The sequence below is a fragment of the Macroventuria anomochaeta genome, assembly GCF_010093625.1.
Source record: "Macroventuria anomochaeta strain CBS 525.71 unplaced genomic scaffold BU25scaffold_26, whole genome shotgun sequence".
Classification (NCBI taxonomy): Eukaryota; Fungi; Ascomycota; class Dothideomycetes; order Pleosporales; family Didymellaceae; genus Macroventuria; species Macroventuria anomochaeta.
In genome coordinates, this window is record NW_022985387.1 from 295,253 (window position 1) to 309,580 (window position 14,328).

General features: G+C 55.5%; 6 protein-coding genes across 6 annotated transcripts; 2 read left to right on the forward strand and 4 right to left on the reverse strand.

Annotated features, from left to right (window-relative positions):
* Positions 1–919: 919 nt before the first annotated feature.
* Positions 920–5,077, reverse strand: BU25DRAFT_346158 (kinase-like protein; the record flags this gene model as incomplete). The annotated part of the gene is made up of 1 exon (XM_033703078.1): positions 920–5,077. One exon carries the CDS (start codon positions 5,075–5,077, stop codon positions 920–922), a length of 4,158 nt encoding a protein of 1,385 aa, XP_033559534.1.
* Positions 5,078–6,701: 1,624 nt separating this feature from the next.
* Positions 6,702–8,842, forward strand: BU25DRAFT_460460 (glycosyltransferase family 22 protein; the record flags this gene model as incomplete). Its single annotated transcript, XM_033710355.1, has 5 exons — positions 6,702–6,941; positions 7,027–7,257; positions 7,320–7,516; positions 7,568–7,714; positions 7,804–8,842. The coding sequence occupies 5 exons, from the start codon at positions 6,702–6,704 to the stop codon at positions 8,840–8,842; spliced, it is 1,854 nt and encodes a 617-aa protein (XP_033559535.1).
* Positions 8,843–8,927: 85 nt separating this feature from the next.
* BU25DRAFT_119542 (uncharacterized protein) lies at positions 8,928–10,412 on the reverse strand. Its single transcript, XM_033700423.1, has one exon. It carries the CDS (start codon positions 10,260–10,262, stop codon positions 9,012–9,014), a length of 1,251 nt encoding a protein of 416 aa, XP_033559536.1. The 5' UTR covers positions 10,263–10,412; the 3' UTR covers positions 8,928–9,011.
* Positions 10,413–11,001: 589 nt separating this feature from the next.
* On the reverse strand, positions 11,002–11,704 carry BU25DRAFT_119594 (uncharacterized protein). Its single transcript, XM_033700424.1, has one exon. The coding sequence runs from the start codon at positions 11,565–11,567 to the stop codon at positions 11,112–11,114; it is 456 nt and encodes a 151-aa protein (XP_033559537.1). The 5' UTR covers positions 11,568–11,704; the 3' UTR covers positions 11,002–11,111.
* Positions 11,705–11,875: 171 nt separating this feature from the next.
* Positions 11,876–12,756, forward strand: BU25DRAFT_432971 (uncharacterized protein; the record flags this gene model as incomplete). The annotated part of the gene is made up of 2 exons (XM_033708752.1): positions 11,876–12,630; positions 12,696–12,756. The coding sequence occupies 2 exons, from the start codon at positions 11,876–11,878 to the stop codon at positions 12,754–12,756; spliced, it is 816 nt and encodes a 271-aa protein (XP_033559538.1).
* Positions 12,757–13,319: 563 nt separating this feature from the next.
* BU25DRAFT_460463 (uncharacterized protein) lies at positions 13,320–13,963 on the reverse strand (the record flags this gene model as incomplete). The annotated part of the gene is made up of 2 exons (XM_033710356.1): positions 13,320–13,780; positions 13,831–13,963. The coding sequence occupies 2 exons, from the start codon at positions 13,961–13,963 to the stop codon at positions 13,320–13,322; spliced, it is 594 nt and encodes a 197-aa protein (XP_033559539.1).
* Positions 13,964–14,328: the final 365 nt, after the last annotated feature.

Consider the following 14,328-nt stretch of genomic DNA (forward strand, 5'->3'; position numbering starts at 1 on the left):
AGAGTCTGGGTTTGGTCAATACGAATCGACCCTTAGGGCGTGGTCGTAGGGCTGGATGCAACTCGCTCGAAGTGGTAATATGTATGTCGGTATATGCAGGGCCGGCACGGGCGTTGCAGTGGATATGCGCAGAGTCGGTTGCCTCGGTGCGAAGATGAGGTGAGGTGAGAAGTGGTCCGATGGAAAGCATTATCGGTGTGAAGGTGGGTCGGCAGTTGTGATGGAGCGTGCGAAGAGTGAGTGACATCTAACGCTTGGCGCGCCTGAAGCGTTAGAGGCCAGATAGGGCGGCGATGGACAGTATGGTCAAATGTCAAGAAGTTAGTGTGGAGAGCTGTGGTTGGTTCAATCGAGCTCTCGCCCTTAATTACTATCAGTCTGCCATCCCATATCCGTGCACGCCTCACACGAGGGTCACTATGTTGATACACAGAGAAGAGTGATCTAATGCAAGTCCTGATTCAAACAGGCCAAAGCCCAGCGCAAACCCTAGTATACGATGCAAACACTTTGCATCGAGAAACCGCAAACTGCGAATAAGGTTCGCGAACAAGGCATCTCATCCCTTCGTCCCTTCGTCATTCGTACTTCCTCTCCTCGTCGACTAAACGTATACCTGACCCTTCCGAACGCGCCCCATGCCATGCAAAATGTAAAAGTAGAAAATGGTCTCGATAGTTACAGAATTGTAATGGCCGTGGCCAAATGAGATAGTTGAGAGAACGCCGCCATGATCGAAGTTTTGTTGGAAACGCCGCGCGCCAGTCCATGGGGATTGATATGTGATGATGTGTTGTTGCTGTGTTTGTACATTGAACGATGGGTATCCCAAAATGTTGTGTGCGCTGTTGAAAGACGCCCGATGTATGCTGTATCGTACAGAAAACAAGGTAATATTGTGTGCGAGGTGATGGTGTGCTCATACTTCAGGGGTCTGGTCGGCAGAAGTGGCGGCCGAGGTCTCCGCCGCACCAGGCGGAGGGATCTTCTTGACAGTGCCGTTACTGCCGCTGCGTGCTGAGCGTTGACGACTACTCATGACCTCCTTGGAAATGTTCGAGCGAGCAAGCTCCGCATTTGAGATCGAGTTGCTTCGTCGAGGCTTAGGCGCTGTTCTCTTCTTGCCCATAAAGAGGCCACCATCGTCGTCGCTGCTGTCTTCTTCGTCGCTCTCAATAGCATGATCGCCATCATAGCCGGCAGGGTCGTCGACAGGAGCATCGAACTGGTTGTGTGCGATCGAGTCAGCAGACGTTGTGGGTAGCATGCTGGCGAATTGGTCCAGTGGTGCACAGTCGTCTGGTACTGAAGAGCTGGCGGATGCTACAGATGGAATTGAGGGGTTCGAGGTCGATTGTGACATGGGCGTAAACTGCTCTTCAGAAGAACAGAAGGCCAAGCCTCGCTCTTGTCCACCGACAGGGCTATTCTCGGAAGACTCTGCGTGTTGCGTGCCCAGATACTCCTCGACCTTCTGGTGCTGATTGAATGTTTCATCATCCGGGCTGGGAGGGCAAGCAGTCTGATCGAGTGCCGAGCCAGGTCGTTGTGTCGTGGACACCGATCGTTCGCGACCCATGTTTTCCTCTCGTACTCTGCGGCGGATGAACTCATCCTTTGCACGGCTGAACCTCTCATCCGATGTTTCGTGAGCACTCGAGAGCCAGTGAGAGTTTGCAGTATGGGCAGATCGAGATGAAGTTTGTGACTTCCAAGAGCCAGGAGGTATGTCCAGAGTGGGGCCAAGCTCGAGCTCATTCGCGGCAGCCCATCTAGCAGCAAGACGGGACGACAATGATGATACCGATGACTGCCGTGATGACGAGTCCGGATGATCGATAGAGTGTGCGTCCGAGTAGCTGGGCGATCGACTCCTTGCAACAGGTGATAGCTCCTTCGGATCTGGCTGGTCGACATGACCAGACGCATTGGTCGTGCTTATGGCAAGGCTCGGGACACCGTGGGGATCCTGTTCGCCGACCATGAGTCTGTCAATCGACTTGTCGAATGACTTCTTCCGAATGTGCTCTCGAGGTCTAAGTTTGTCTTTACTCTTCATGCTGTTGACAACCCTGCGTGGTAGACCTCCGAACAAGCCCCCCAAGTGCGATCCAGTAGGCGTATCTAACGCAGTTGGAGTGCCAGGCAGCGCTGAGGGAACCATTGGTGAAGTAGACCGGGGTTCCAGGTCGGGTTGACGGATAGTGTACGCAGAACAGAAGGATCGATCCTGCATGGCTGGCCGGTAAGTCTCCACGTTCTGCATAGGCGACGCCTTTCGAGAATCAGGACTGTCAAAGTACTTTGCTCGTTCCTTTGCTTCAGGACTCGCAGTGACGCTGTGCGAGAGAGGATGCTCCGACTCGCGAGATCTGCCCAACATGTCCAGAATGGCGTTAGGTGCCACGCTACCTCGTCGTGCGTCCTGGCTAATGGTACTACTCGAGGAGGTGGTGCTCATACTGGGTAGCATATCGTGTGCAGAGCTCTGCGCACGACGACGTGAGCTCGAACCACCTCTGGTAAAGCTTTTGGTGACGTAGTCCGTAGCTTTCTTTGCAGCTGACCGTACCCGCTCAACGAAGCCAACGGGCACAACAGCTCTCTCTAGATCGTCGTTTGTAATCTCGATCTTACGACCTTGCGAGGAACGGTTGGGATCTGTCTCTTCCATCCAGGAGGTATAGTTGTTGATACCTTGGAGCAGCCATGGATGCCTCTTGATCTCATGTATGGTGATGCGGTGCTGAGAGTCCTTTACAAGAAGACGCTTCAGCAAATCACGAAGGTTCTCGTCAATCTCCTCGTAATCAACGTCATGCGGCGCCCTCTTGGCGTTCGAGATCGGCTGCATGTTGCGCCCGTGTGAGTTCGGCCTGGAATTCGCGCGCTCGGAGACAGGCTTTAGTCGGTAACGTGGTATGTAAGGTTCGTCTTCGCTGATGGCCTTCATCAAAGCAAAGGGGTTGTTTTCGTGGAAGGGGACCCGCCCGTAGATCAGGCAATACAGAGTAATTCCTAGAGCCCAGACGTCGATGCCCCCGTCGATGTGTGGAGTCTCGGCACTAAAATCAGTGCGACAGAGTTCGGGTGCGTAGAAGGCCGGTGTGCCCACTGTCTTCGCTAGCTCGATGGCTTCGTCCTCTTCTTGTATCTCGTTCTCAGATTGGTCTCCGAAACCCTCATCGGTCTTCTGGCGCCCGAGGTAGGACACCCCGAAATCAGAAATCTTGATGCGGTGCTCCTTTGTAACGAGAAGGTTGGCAGGCTTGATATCGCGATGAATAACGTTCTGATAGTGGAGGTACTCAAGACCCAGTACGGTGTCTTTGAAGGCCTCCCAGGCGCCTTGTATCGTCATGAGTGGAACATAGCGGAAATGCTCTGGTACCTCGTCATGCTCGCCCTCTGGGTGAGAGGAACTGCTGCCGGCAACACTAGGCGTGCGACCGCGGACGAACTCTGAATCGTATGGGCCGTACATTGTCCCTTCAAGGCCGGTGGCAGTTACTTCTTCACCCTTGTTGGAGTCGGGAGCGTGGATAGATGAGCGGAACGCAGTCTCCATCGTGTCATCGGTATGAGTGGAAAGCTCTTTACGTTCGTGGAACTGGACACGGCTGTGGGGACGCTCGTCACGGTTGGAGGCTCGAGAGCTCCGGCCGGCTTCAGAGTAGAGGTCGTCATCAGAGTCACCTCCAAACTCAAAGCTCCAAGGCTCGTTGCCTGTAACGGTCTGACGACGAAGGTGGGCTTCCCTTGCTTCACGGCGCCGTTGTCGGGCGAGCTTCTGATGTGCCAACCTGATGATGCGTTCATCCTCTCGTGCTGCTCTGTCGTCGTCGAAGATGCCTTCTGATTCTCGCTGGAAGCGGCGCCATTCGACCAAGGTGACCTCGGGAGCGCCTTCCGTCCTCCACTTTACCTCGCCGAGCTCAACGTGCTCGAGGACTATATAGACCTTTTTCTTAGCCGGGTCGTCTATGACTTCGAGTAAGCTGACGATGTTGGGATGTCGAGCCTTCTTGAGGATGGCAATCTCGCGCTTGATCTTGTCCTCGTGACTAGTGTTCTTGCCCAGACGTCGACGCTTGGAGTAACGATCCACAATCTTAATGGCCACGTACTTGCCGCTCAACAAATCCTTCCCTAGCTTGACCTTGCCGTGCACACCACGTCCAAGCTCATCGATGATCTCGTACTGATTGACCACCTTGCGGCCGGACACAGGGTCGTGGGTTACGTCAGCGATGTGGCTCTCCTTCGGTGCCTGTCTGTGGGTGTGGTGGAGCCACGGGCTAGAGTAGAGGCCGTCAGTGGGCTCTCTCGAGCCGGATGGTATGCGTTTGGTGGGGTCGAAGAGGCCAGGACTGCTGACGGGGGAGTTGCCGGCGGTGCGCGGAGCCGACTCCATGATATCGCGGTAGTGGACATTCGAGGCGCCAAACGAAGGGATGGCAGACACGGAGTTTGCGGAGAAGTGTGCAGGGTGTGAGCTCCGGGCGCGCTGGATGGGCGGGGTATACGGCGTGGGGTATTGCTGGAACTGCAGGGCAGCGTAGGACTGGTTGGGGTAGACCGGACCATCACGCTGCTGAGGGACAGCAGCTTCGGAGGCGAAGTGGTGAAGGGGACCGGTGGGGTTCGCGCGGCGGACAGTGACGTTGCTGGCGGTTGATATGCTCGAGAGATCGCGCTCGTAGGTGGGGCGGTTGACGTGGGCGAGAGGGTGCACCGAGGGTCTAAAGGCGTCGCCTAGCGGCGTGCCTGCGACATTGTTGACAGACGTTGTCGATGCATTTGCACTCGAGGAGGGTGACGGTTCGCTCGAGGCGGGCGTGCTGCGTGTGATGGTCGACGAGTAGGTGCGGCGGGGCTGCGGTGAAAAGTAGCTGGGCTGCTCGTCGTCGATGGCGTGCCGCAGCTGTGCAGTGACAGCGTCCGAGGGGACCTCAGAGCGCGGCGTGCTGTCGGCCTCGTCGAGCTGCAGGCGCTGCCGCTGCTGGCTGGGCGTCGACTCGCCATCGTCGCCGTTACCGTTGAGCGGCGTCGAGCGGGCGCGCGCGGTGTCGTCCATGTAGCACTGCTCCCCCGCTGTCAGATCCGGGCCAGCCATGGCGAGCGAGCGCGCAGTCGTCTCAGTTCAGCCGCGCAGTGCAACCATGTCAGGGTCCGGAATGAGCGGCGCTTCAGAAATTATTCGGTGCTCGCGGTGTCGGCGGGTGTGTCATCCTGCGCTCGCGGCAGGACCAGATATTTGCTGCACAGCGAAGACAGTAGCGGCGCGGGCAGGCGGTGGTGTCGGCGTGTGCGTGTCGAGTGCACCGTGTATGGTGCTCTGCTGCGAACCGGCGGGAGGTCGACGACTCTTGGCTGCACGGCTGGGATGGGATGGTTGAGCGACACGATCGCCCTAAACCGTCCACATAGGGCACTGATATGACGAGGGACCGAAAAAGTGGAGCTGCAGCTGCAATGAACGAGTTAGAGTGAACGATATGGGCGTGGTGGGGCTGCAAGCTGGCGGCCAACAACAGCAACAAAGGCGGCCAACAGATGGCCAACGATGTCGCCTGCCACAGCACTCAGTACCACGGACAGACAGAAATGTACGTAGACAGCTAGAAATATGGAGAGCGGCAGAAAACACACAACTGTTGAGCAGCCTGGCGTGCCTCATGTACTTCTTTGGGCCGGCTGCTTTCTTACCACCCTTCACCTCCAGCAGCAGGTGGGCCCGGGCTAAAATCACATGCAATGCCGCCATCCTCGCTTCGGTATGGCTGCCTTCTTGGTGCATGCAGGACCAGCGCTGCATTGGCTGGCCTACCCGGCGCTCAACACAACTCGGTGGCGCCCGCACGAAGGTGTGAGGAGTGGTTCGCTGCTCAGTTGCCAGCTGCGATAAGAGCAAACTGCTGGATGCACCTCATCGTGTTCGTGGGAGACGCAAGCCCAGCAGCAGGTGCCTGACTGCCCACGGCTGCCGCGCTGTTGGGAGCCCTGCAGCTCTTCTGCACTCGGCCCAGGGATAGGTGCTTCGCCGCAGATGCAGTCGCGCTGCAGCAAGTGCTCGTCACAGAAATTATGGGCCAGCCGCGATAAGAGCGAGAAAGCAAGCTAAGGCGCCGCAACTCTAAATTCTCCATCTGCGAGGGTGCGTCCCTCAAAGAAACCCTGCACGCTGACCAACATGCACCCCTTGGACCCTCTTCACTGCGTGCCCCTTCCCCAGATTTTCCACACGGTAGCTCGATGGCTGCACTTTGCTTTTTCCCACTCACCACCCGCGCCATCGTTGTTGAGAACACGCTCAGTGCCCCTCTCACCTCCTCGGCGCACACGCAGAACACTATTACGTGCCAACTGCCTATCGTGAAGTCACGGACCACCTCTCGCCGAAGTCACACTGCGTCGTGGCAGGCCAGCAGATGAACGTGCAGTCTAGACGCCGGCCTTTGTCTATCGTGAAATACCCAGAAAGGCATAGAACAGGTCATCAATTTCTGCACTCCTGACACAAATGCTCTGGTGCAGCACGCATTGAGCTGGTGCATCGTGCCAAGCCTGGCCAGCCACTGCAAAGCATCGTGAGATTCGTCACCCTCTGCATTGAAATCCATCCCTCGCTTGCCTGTCCACGCCCCGACTGCTTGCTCGTGCTCGTGCTCGACTGCAGCGGCCTCTGACCTGATCGCCCAATGCCGTCCGCCAGCGACTCCGCAAATGCCACGACTGCCAGCCGGACTGATGGTCCACCAAAGAGTCCATCTACCAGCTATCGTGACTCGACGCTAGGCGTCTTCGCGCTGCTGCTGGCCTTCCGCATTGTGAATGCACTGACGCTGCGCACCTTTTTCCAGCCGGACGAGTTCTTCCAGTCGCTCGAGCCTGCGTGGCAGCTGGCCTTTGGTGGGGCCAGCAATGCCTGGATCACTTGGGTAACTTCCCTTCGTCCTTGATCAGTCCCATTTATCTGGTTCTGTAGAGGAATTGTTTTGCAACACTCCGTCTCACGCTGAGCAGGAGTGGAGGACGCAGTTGCGGTCGTCTCTGCATCCTGAGCTATTTGCAGCTGCCTACCGAATCGCGGCACACTTAGCAGACCTCTGTGGCTTCAATCTATCTGTCAAAGCCGAACTACTCCTGTCAGCGCCGAAGATTGCCCAAGCTGTGTCTGCAGCGCTACTCGACTGCTACACATGGAAACTTGCGGAGAAAGTCTACGGTCGCGGCGGTCGTACAGCCCTCACTACTGTATGTCACCGTCCCGCAATTTTATGCCTCAATTTCGGGTATCTGATTCTGTGATACATTAGCTCGCAATATCGGTATGCAGCCCATGGCAGTGGTTCTGCTCAATCCGGACGCTGTCCAATTGTCTTGAAACCACTTTCACATCCATCGCTGTCTACTACTGGCCTTGGCATTGGACAACAACAACAGCACCCAACAAAGCTCGGAAAGAGGACAAAATATCACCTGCAGCCCAACGTGATCTCGACTCGATCTTGCAGTAGGCTGTCACCCCATATCCATCCCCGACTTTATGCTCACGCTCGTATAGTTTGCGTCTGTCACTGCTGCTAGCAGCTTTTGCCTGTATACTTCGACCCACAAACATCCTCATCTGGCTTCCTATCTCCATTCCGACAATATGGTGGGCCCCGAAGAGGTTGCGGTATATTTTGATCAGCGAAGCCATACTATGCGGGTAAGTCGACGTTCATGCATGAGCATCCCAATACGGCCAGCGCGAAGCCGTACCTGATCACCTATCGATACTCTGACTGACAACCACAGATCCACTGTTCTTGGCTGTTCAGTATTGTCTGACAGACTCTACTATGGCATTTGGACCCTGCCTCCCCTGCAATTCCTCTACTTCAACATCGCCCAATCCCTAGCAGTTTTCTACGGCCGAAACCGCCCGGACTACTACTTCACCGAAGGTCTACCTCTCCTGCTCACCACAGCCTTGCCCTTCGCCTTCGTAGGCCTGTGGCAAGCATTACGAAGAAAGTCAGATCCGCCCACTAACAATGCCTTCGCAACCAGCTACAGCATACTGTCACGCCTGGCATGGACATCGCTCACCATGACCTGTGCACTGAGCCTGATCTCCCATAAAGAAGTCCGCTTCCTCTACCCAATCCTGCCCTTCCTGCACATCCTCTCCGCACGTCCACTTTCCCACTTCCTCCCCGCCCGCGCACCCCTCACACGCCGCGCCACCATCGGCCTGCTCCTCCTCATCAACATCTTAGTAGCCAGCTACTTCTCGCAAATCCACCAACGCGGCGTAATTGACGTGCTGCACTACATCCGGCACAAGCACGAAGCGCGGAACAACATCTTCTCCCACACCTCCGGCGTCCCACCAGCGATGCTGAATACTACGGTCGGCTTCCTAATGCCCTGCCACTCCACGCCTTGGCGCTCTCACCTCGTGTACCCTTCCATCAACGCGTGGGCACTGACATGCGAACCACCGCTTACCATCCCTCTCGCCGAGCGAGCGACCTACCTCGACGAGGCGGATGAGTTCTACATCAACCCGGGGCCGAAGCGGTGGTTGAGGGATAATATGGAGTCCACTGCCACAATTTCTTCGTTGGGCAGTCGATCCGCACAGTTTTTGGCGGGTCAGGATCCGAAGTTTAAGGCGCGGTATCGGAGGAAGTGGCCGCAGAACCTGGTGTTTTTCGAGGCGCTGGAGGGTGAGTTGAGGGATGTGTTGGGAGAGACTAGGTACAAGGAGTGCTGGAGGGGGTTCAACAGTCATTTCCATGATGATTCGAGGAGGGTTGGGGATGTGATTGTGTGGTGTCTGGAGGGGTAAGGTGTGGGCAGGAGAGGAGGGTGTAGATGGTCTACGATACAGTGTACAGTAACGTGCTGTGCTGATTCTCTAGTATACTTGTAGACAATTGGCCTTACGTAGTAGCTTCGCATTGTCGGTATTTCAACTTCGCTAGAACGCAATGAAGAAGGGAAGTCGGCGACACCATCTAGAACAACGCCTTGCTCGCCACACTTAGCAGCCAAGCAGCATCCTGCCACCCATCCGCCTCCTGCCCCTCCGGCGGTTTGGGCACATTGATCTTGACCTCCCCACCCTCTTCACCAGTCTTGTCTTGCACCTTCAGCGCACTCGCAGCAATGATACTCTCGCGCTCCATCTTCCTCCTCTTCGCCTCGACTTCTCGCATTAGCTTCGCTTCGTCCTTTGTCAGACTTGTTGACTGTTGTTCTTCCTCGTCAGACGACACTTCGCCGTCTTCGTCCACAGAGAACAGTGTCCACCCAATCAGCGCGTCCATCCACCCACCGAGACCGAATCCACGTTCTCGTGCTAGGCGAGCGACTTCTTCCTCGTCATCTGGACCTTCTGCCTCATCTGCTTCAACGAAATCAGGCTCGATGGGCGACTCCTCGACCTCCATGTCCAGACTCTGCCGCGTAGAAGGGAGCCCAGACATGACCAGATCAATGCGCGAGCCTACACGCGAACCCCTTCGACTCTGTCGAGCACTAGGTACACGACTGCCAACTCTTGACTGCAGTCTACTCCCCGCCCTACTGACCCGCGGTGAAAAAGTAGAGAAATCCCCAAAATCCCCCGGTTCACCTGATAGCCTCGCAATATGCCGTGCATCTCTCTCACGCGGCTCCGGCGGGTCCACAGAACTAACAAGCGACGTTGAACTCTCTTTCCGCGCCAACCAGCCCTGTCCCCGCGCATCTCTTGTCTCGCCCGCTATGACGAGGCCTGCGCGGTGTAACCACTCGTCGTTACCTTCGCTCGTGTGGTGGCGGTGGAGTGGCATGCGTAGAGGCAATGGCGCCGTGTGTTTCCGTGTATGGTGTCTTTTGTGTTCCAACTGTCCTGTCGGCTCAGCGAAAGACACCCCGGGGTGTAGGGTATTCGTGCTCTTCGCTTTGGGGATGTCGCCTGCGTCTCTCACGTCTTCTCTTTCGGTGATGAAGTAGCTGTCGTAGGCGTAGGTTTTCTGGCGGCGACCATTGCGAGATGTGCTTCTGCTCTGGCTTAGGCTGAGGATGCCGGGTGTTGTTGGTGCGGATTTCTGCGCGATGTAGGATGTGCGTGGTGTGCGCGCGCCGCCTAGGTCTTCGTCTGGAGTGGGTGGTGCGGAGGCGTCGAGTGGGTATTTGGAGCTGAGGGGTGCGAGGGAAAGGTTGTGGAGGTTGGGATAGGAACGTCGTGGCCGGGATGTGGATGACGAGCGTGATGCTTCCATTGCGTGAATGCCAGATCTAGTTTGAAAGGGAGCAGGACATGAGGATTGCTTATAGCGAACAAGATTTCGCGTGGAGTGACCGAGGTTCGATTGCAAGTTATCGTGATAGAGCACGGGACTCTGGGGTATGTCAGGTTAGTACCAATGTAGGTTAGTGGACGATCATGTGCTGTTTCACGTGAAAGTGGCCATCACTGACGTTTGAAGACACTGTGTGAAGTATCCAACTGTCGTCTGTTTTCTAATGTTGGTAGACTGCGATACCATCGGCGGAAAGGTTTGTAAGCAAGACAACACTGCGCAAACTATTGACACCCTCCACTAGCGGCTCCTTGAAGCTGTCACTGGAAGTACCCGTGTCCAGATCCTGACTTCGGAGAAGTTGTACGTGCGAGGCTGCAGCGAATGCACATGTACGAAAAATCCGTGTCGTGTATGTGCGTCAGTAGTGGTTCGAGCGAGTCAAACGGGGCGGAACGCTCAACGCTGCACCGCTGCAAGAATTTTCGGGGCGCTCAGTCTCGGTACCGAGACGATGTTGAGACCGGCTGCCTCCGCCTGTCATGCCACAGCGGGGTGGTCAATATGAGAAGCTCGACGCGAGCCACTTGGCGACCTCTTGCTTTGTGAATGGAAAATGTACTCATGCTGTGCAATGCCGCGCACGTGCTGCATTGTCTTCTGGGCAGCAAGAGCCTCATTGTACAAAGCTGCATGTCGCCATAAGGGGACTCGCAGAGGCTCACAATCGTTAAGTCCGACGGGTAGTAAGGCACCTATCCGCTTGGCGAGTCATCTTCCAGGCAAGCGCAGGCCTCACGCATAAGCGGTCGGATTACCGTGGAACTGCTAGTGAAAGAGACAACCCTGGAACCACAACCCGCCCCGACCACCGACCTCCCACAACACCACTGCACCCACTCTCATAAAATACCACACGACCCCTTTCCCCGCGGCTCGACGACTGCTCGCTACCACTTCACGCGCCCACACACGGACACACCGCGCCTGGGGTTTGAGGCCGAACACACCACCTCCCACCACTGCCGTGCCAACACTATGAATCTCGCCTCTTCGCCCTCTCGCAAGAAGCAAATACAATGTCTGCTTTAATTTCGAGCTGACCGCAGAGTGAGTGGTCACGATGATCTTTTTACGCGCGTTTTGTTGTTCATTGTTGCTTTCCATTGGTGCACCGACATCATTCACGTAAGCTACATGTTCTGAAGGGCGGCAGCAATATGGGCGCACACTGTGGTCGGCAGCGTACAACTGCTTCAACCAGAAAAGCAAAACATCAAGCATTCGAGTTATCTGCTAACATTGCATTTAGTCCTTCTGTCGGCCTCTGCCCGATTCCTCTGCGCACACGACCAATTTCCCATTCTGAGTCCGCTACTCAACACGCACACGACCTCCTTTTCACCACCTCAAACCCTCTCAGAACCATCAGATACGGTCCCAAGGTCTCAGAAACAAGCTACTGTAGCCGTCAGACTCGTGCAACTACTCTGAAGCAAACTTCCACAGCACACAGAAAAGAACGCTGAGTGCCAACCCTCTGCACACTAGCCACAGACATGAAAGATCTTCTTAACGCTACGCATCTTACAATGGCTTCTCCAAGAGACAGCAACAATGGCTCCACTGGCCGGGCCTACTCTGCCCAGTTCACGATGATGGACAAGGTCAAGGAGTATCTCGAGGCTCTGAACCTCGCTGTGAGCGAGAAGCTGCACATTCATGCAGCTGTCGTCCACCACGAAGATCTTCCGCACGACAACGCCGAAAGCTCAGCTGCTTCAACCACTGAAACCGGCACTGTTACACCTTCGTCCGTCCGATCCGTTGTACCTGATCGCCTCAACATGCGCATTCCACCCCTGAACTACGGAGCCGTTATTCCTGGAAGCATTTACCGCTGCAGCTATCCTGAGCCGGCCAACTACGGGTTCATCAAGGACCTCAAGATCAAGAGCATCCTCACCCTGGTACCTGAGCCCATTGCCCCTGAGTACCAAAGTTTCATGGACGAGGCTGGCATCCAGCACTTCCGGGTCCACATTCGCGCGAACAAAGGCGAAGTGCGCATCGACTCCTGCGAAATGCAACGAGCTCTGCGCTTGATCATGGACCGCACCAACCACCCCATCATGATTCATTGCAACAAGGGCAAGCACCGCACGGGCTGCACCGTTGCATGTTTCAGACGGATCTGCGGCCTCGACATGGAGACCACCCGCGAGGAGTACCACACATACGCCGGTAAGAAGGCACGTTTCCTCGACGAAGTGTTCTTTGAGAACTTCGACCTCAACCTCGTCATGTGGATGGCTCGGCAAGAGGGCTGGGCTGGCACGCATGTCGAGTGCGGTTCTGGGCTCGAGTGCGATCACGAGCATGAAGAGGACGTCGAGGCTGTCGACATCGCAGCACTTCCGTCGCCTCCTGCTACGCCTATCATGTGTCTCGCCGCGCCGAAGCCAATGGTTAGGCTACAAGAGAGGCCATGAATTATCTTTCCTTTGTCATCATCACAATACGGCGTTTAACGGATTACGGCATACCCTGCTCTACACCACGGTGGACTACTTGCTTTTTGACAGGCGTTACGGATAAAACGGATGCATCACCATGCGTACTTGGATACAGGAAAACGGCGTTTCAATCGGGATCCGAGTGAGCTCTCCTGAATTGTGAGAGGCTTCGCTAGACTTTGTTACATTATCATGGAGTCTGACCAGAAGTCTCTTGGCGAAGAGCTGGCAGCTATTGCTACGGATGCGAAGGGATCACTCTTTGTATCGTCATGTAGCAATCCCTAAATCTACATTTTGCAAATGTTCGTGGTCCTGATTCTCCTGTCCCCACGCCGACCTCCTGGCACAGAGAGCGTGGGTCAGAGAGCTACTGGCTCAGTGGCCCAGTCCCTTGGCTTATAACGCTCAGCAGCCTCCCACTCTGCACGTGGCGAGCCTGAGTCCTTCGTCTCACAGGGTCATGTCATTGCCTGCAAGCTAGGAAGGTCCATGTAGGTGAAGAGTGGTTACTACGACGCTACACCATGGCATTGCAGACCTCACTGATGTTTACAGAATCTTTGCTCGTAGCTGTCGACCATCTTCTGCTTTCCCGTCCATGTGAACGCACGATGGGGTGTGGTCGCGTTACTTTTCTGACATAGCGAACATGCTGTGACTTGGTAGGGGTGTCCTGATGGTCCGATGCCTGTCTCTCAAGGTGAGTGACACTGGTTATAGGTATCGTCTTTTCCACAAGTTCTGACCGCTGCTTGGACTTTGTTTGCGTCAAGGTGGAACAGCGTTGGAGAGGGTTGCCAATGTCCTCGTTGTGTTCGGGTTCGAGGATGGTGCGGCGATGGGTGACAATAGTGGCATCTGATGCGTTGCACCAGCTGCGTGGTGGTGCGAAAGGAACGTTGGACTGAGGCGGTTGTCTCTCCATGTCGATACGGTAGGTGTCTTGCCATCTCCTCCTCTCAGCTTCCCAGTCGATGTCTGTCTCAAGTTGGTCGGCTATGCAACGGGCCAAGTGTTCTTGAGCTTACCTTCTCTGCACAGTCGTCGATACAGAACAGCTGCTATGGACCATCTTGTGTCTGTACCGCCAATGGTGACGAGGATCCCGAGTACAGCAAAGATGGTGGATAGAAGTTGGAGAATAAATTCGACGGAGTCCATCCTCGTATAGTGTCTCGTTTGTATGGCGAGTAGGGCCAAATCATTGGCTGTAAAGGCAAGGAATGTTTGTGTCCAGGTTCGAGTGAGTATACTTAAGCGCCGGTTGAGTTGATGCAATCCGCTATGAGGTTTCAAGTAAATTGGCGTTCAAGTGCGTACATACCCACCTCGCCTTTTATTATGAGATGCGCCTCAGCCTACTGCTGCATCATCACATCCTTCCTCTCTGTGATCCTGTGCACGGTCCCCTCTCTCATCATCTTCCTCTCGTCGTTTCGTCGTCCCTTCTCTCGTCGTCCTTACCATATTGGGCATTAGCTCCACTAATCCCCGCATCATGATTGGCTTGCACGATTCCCCAGCTC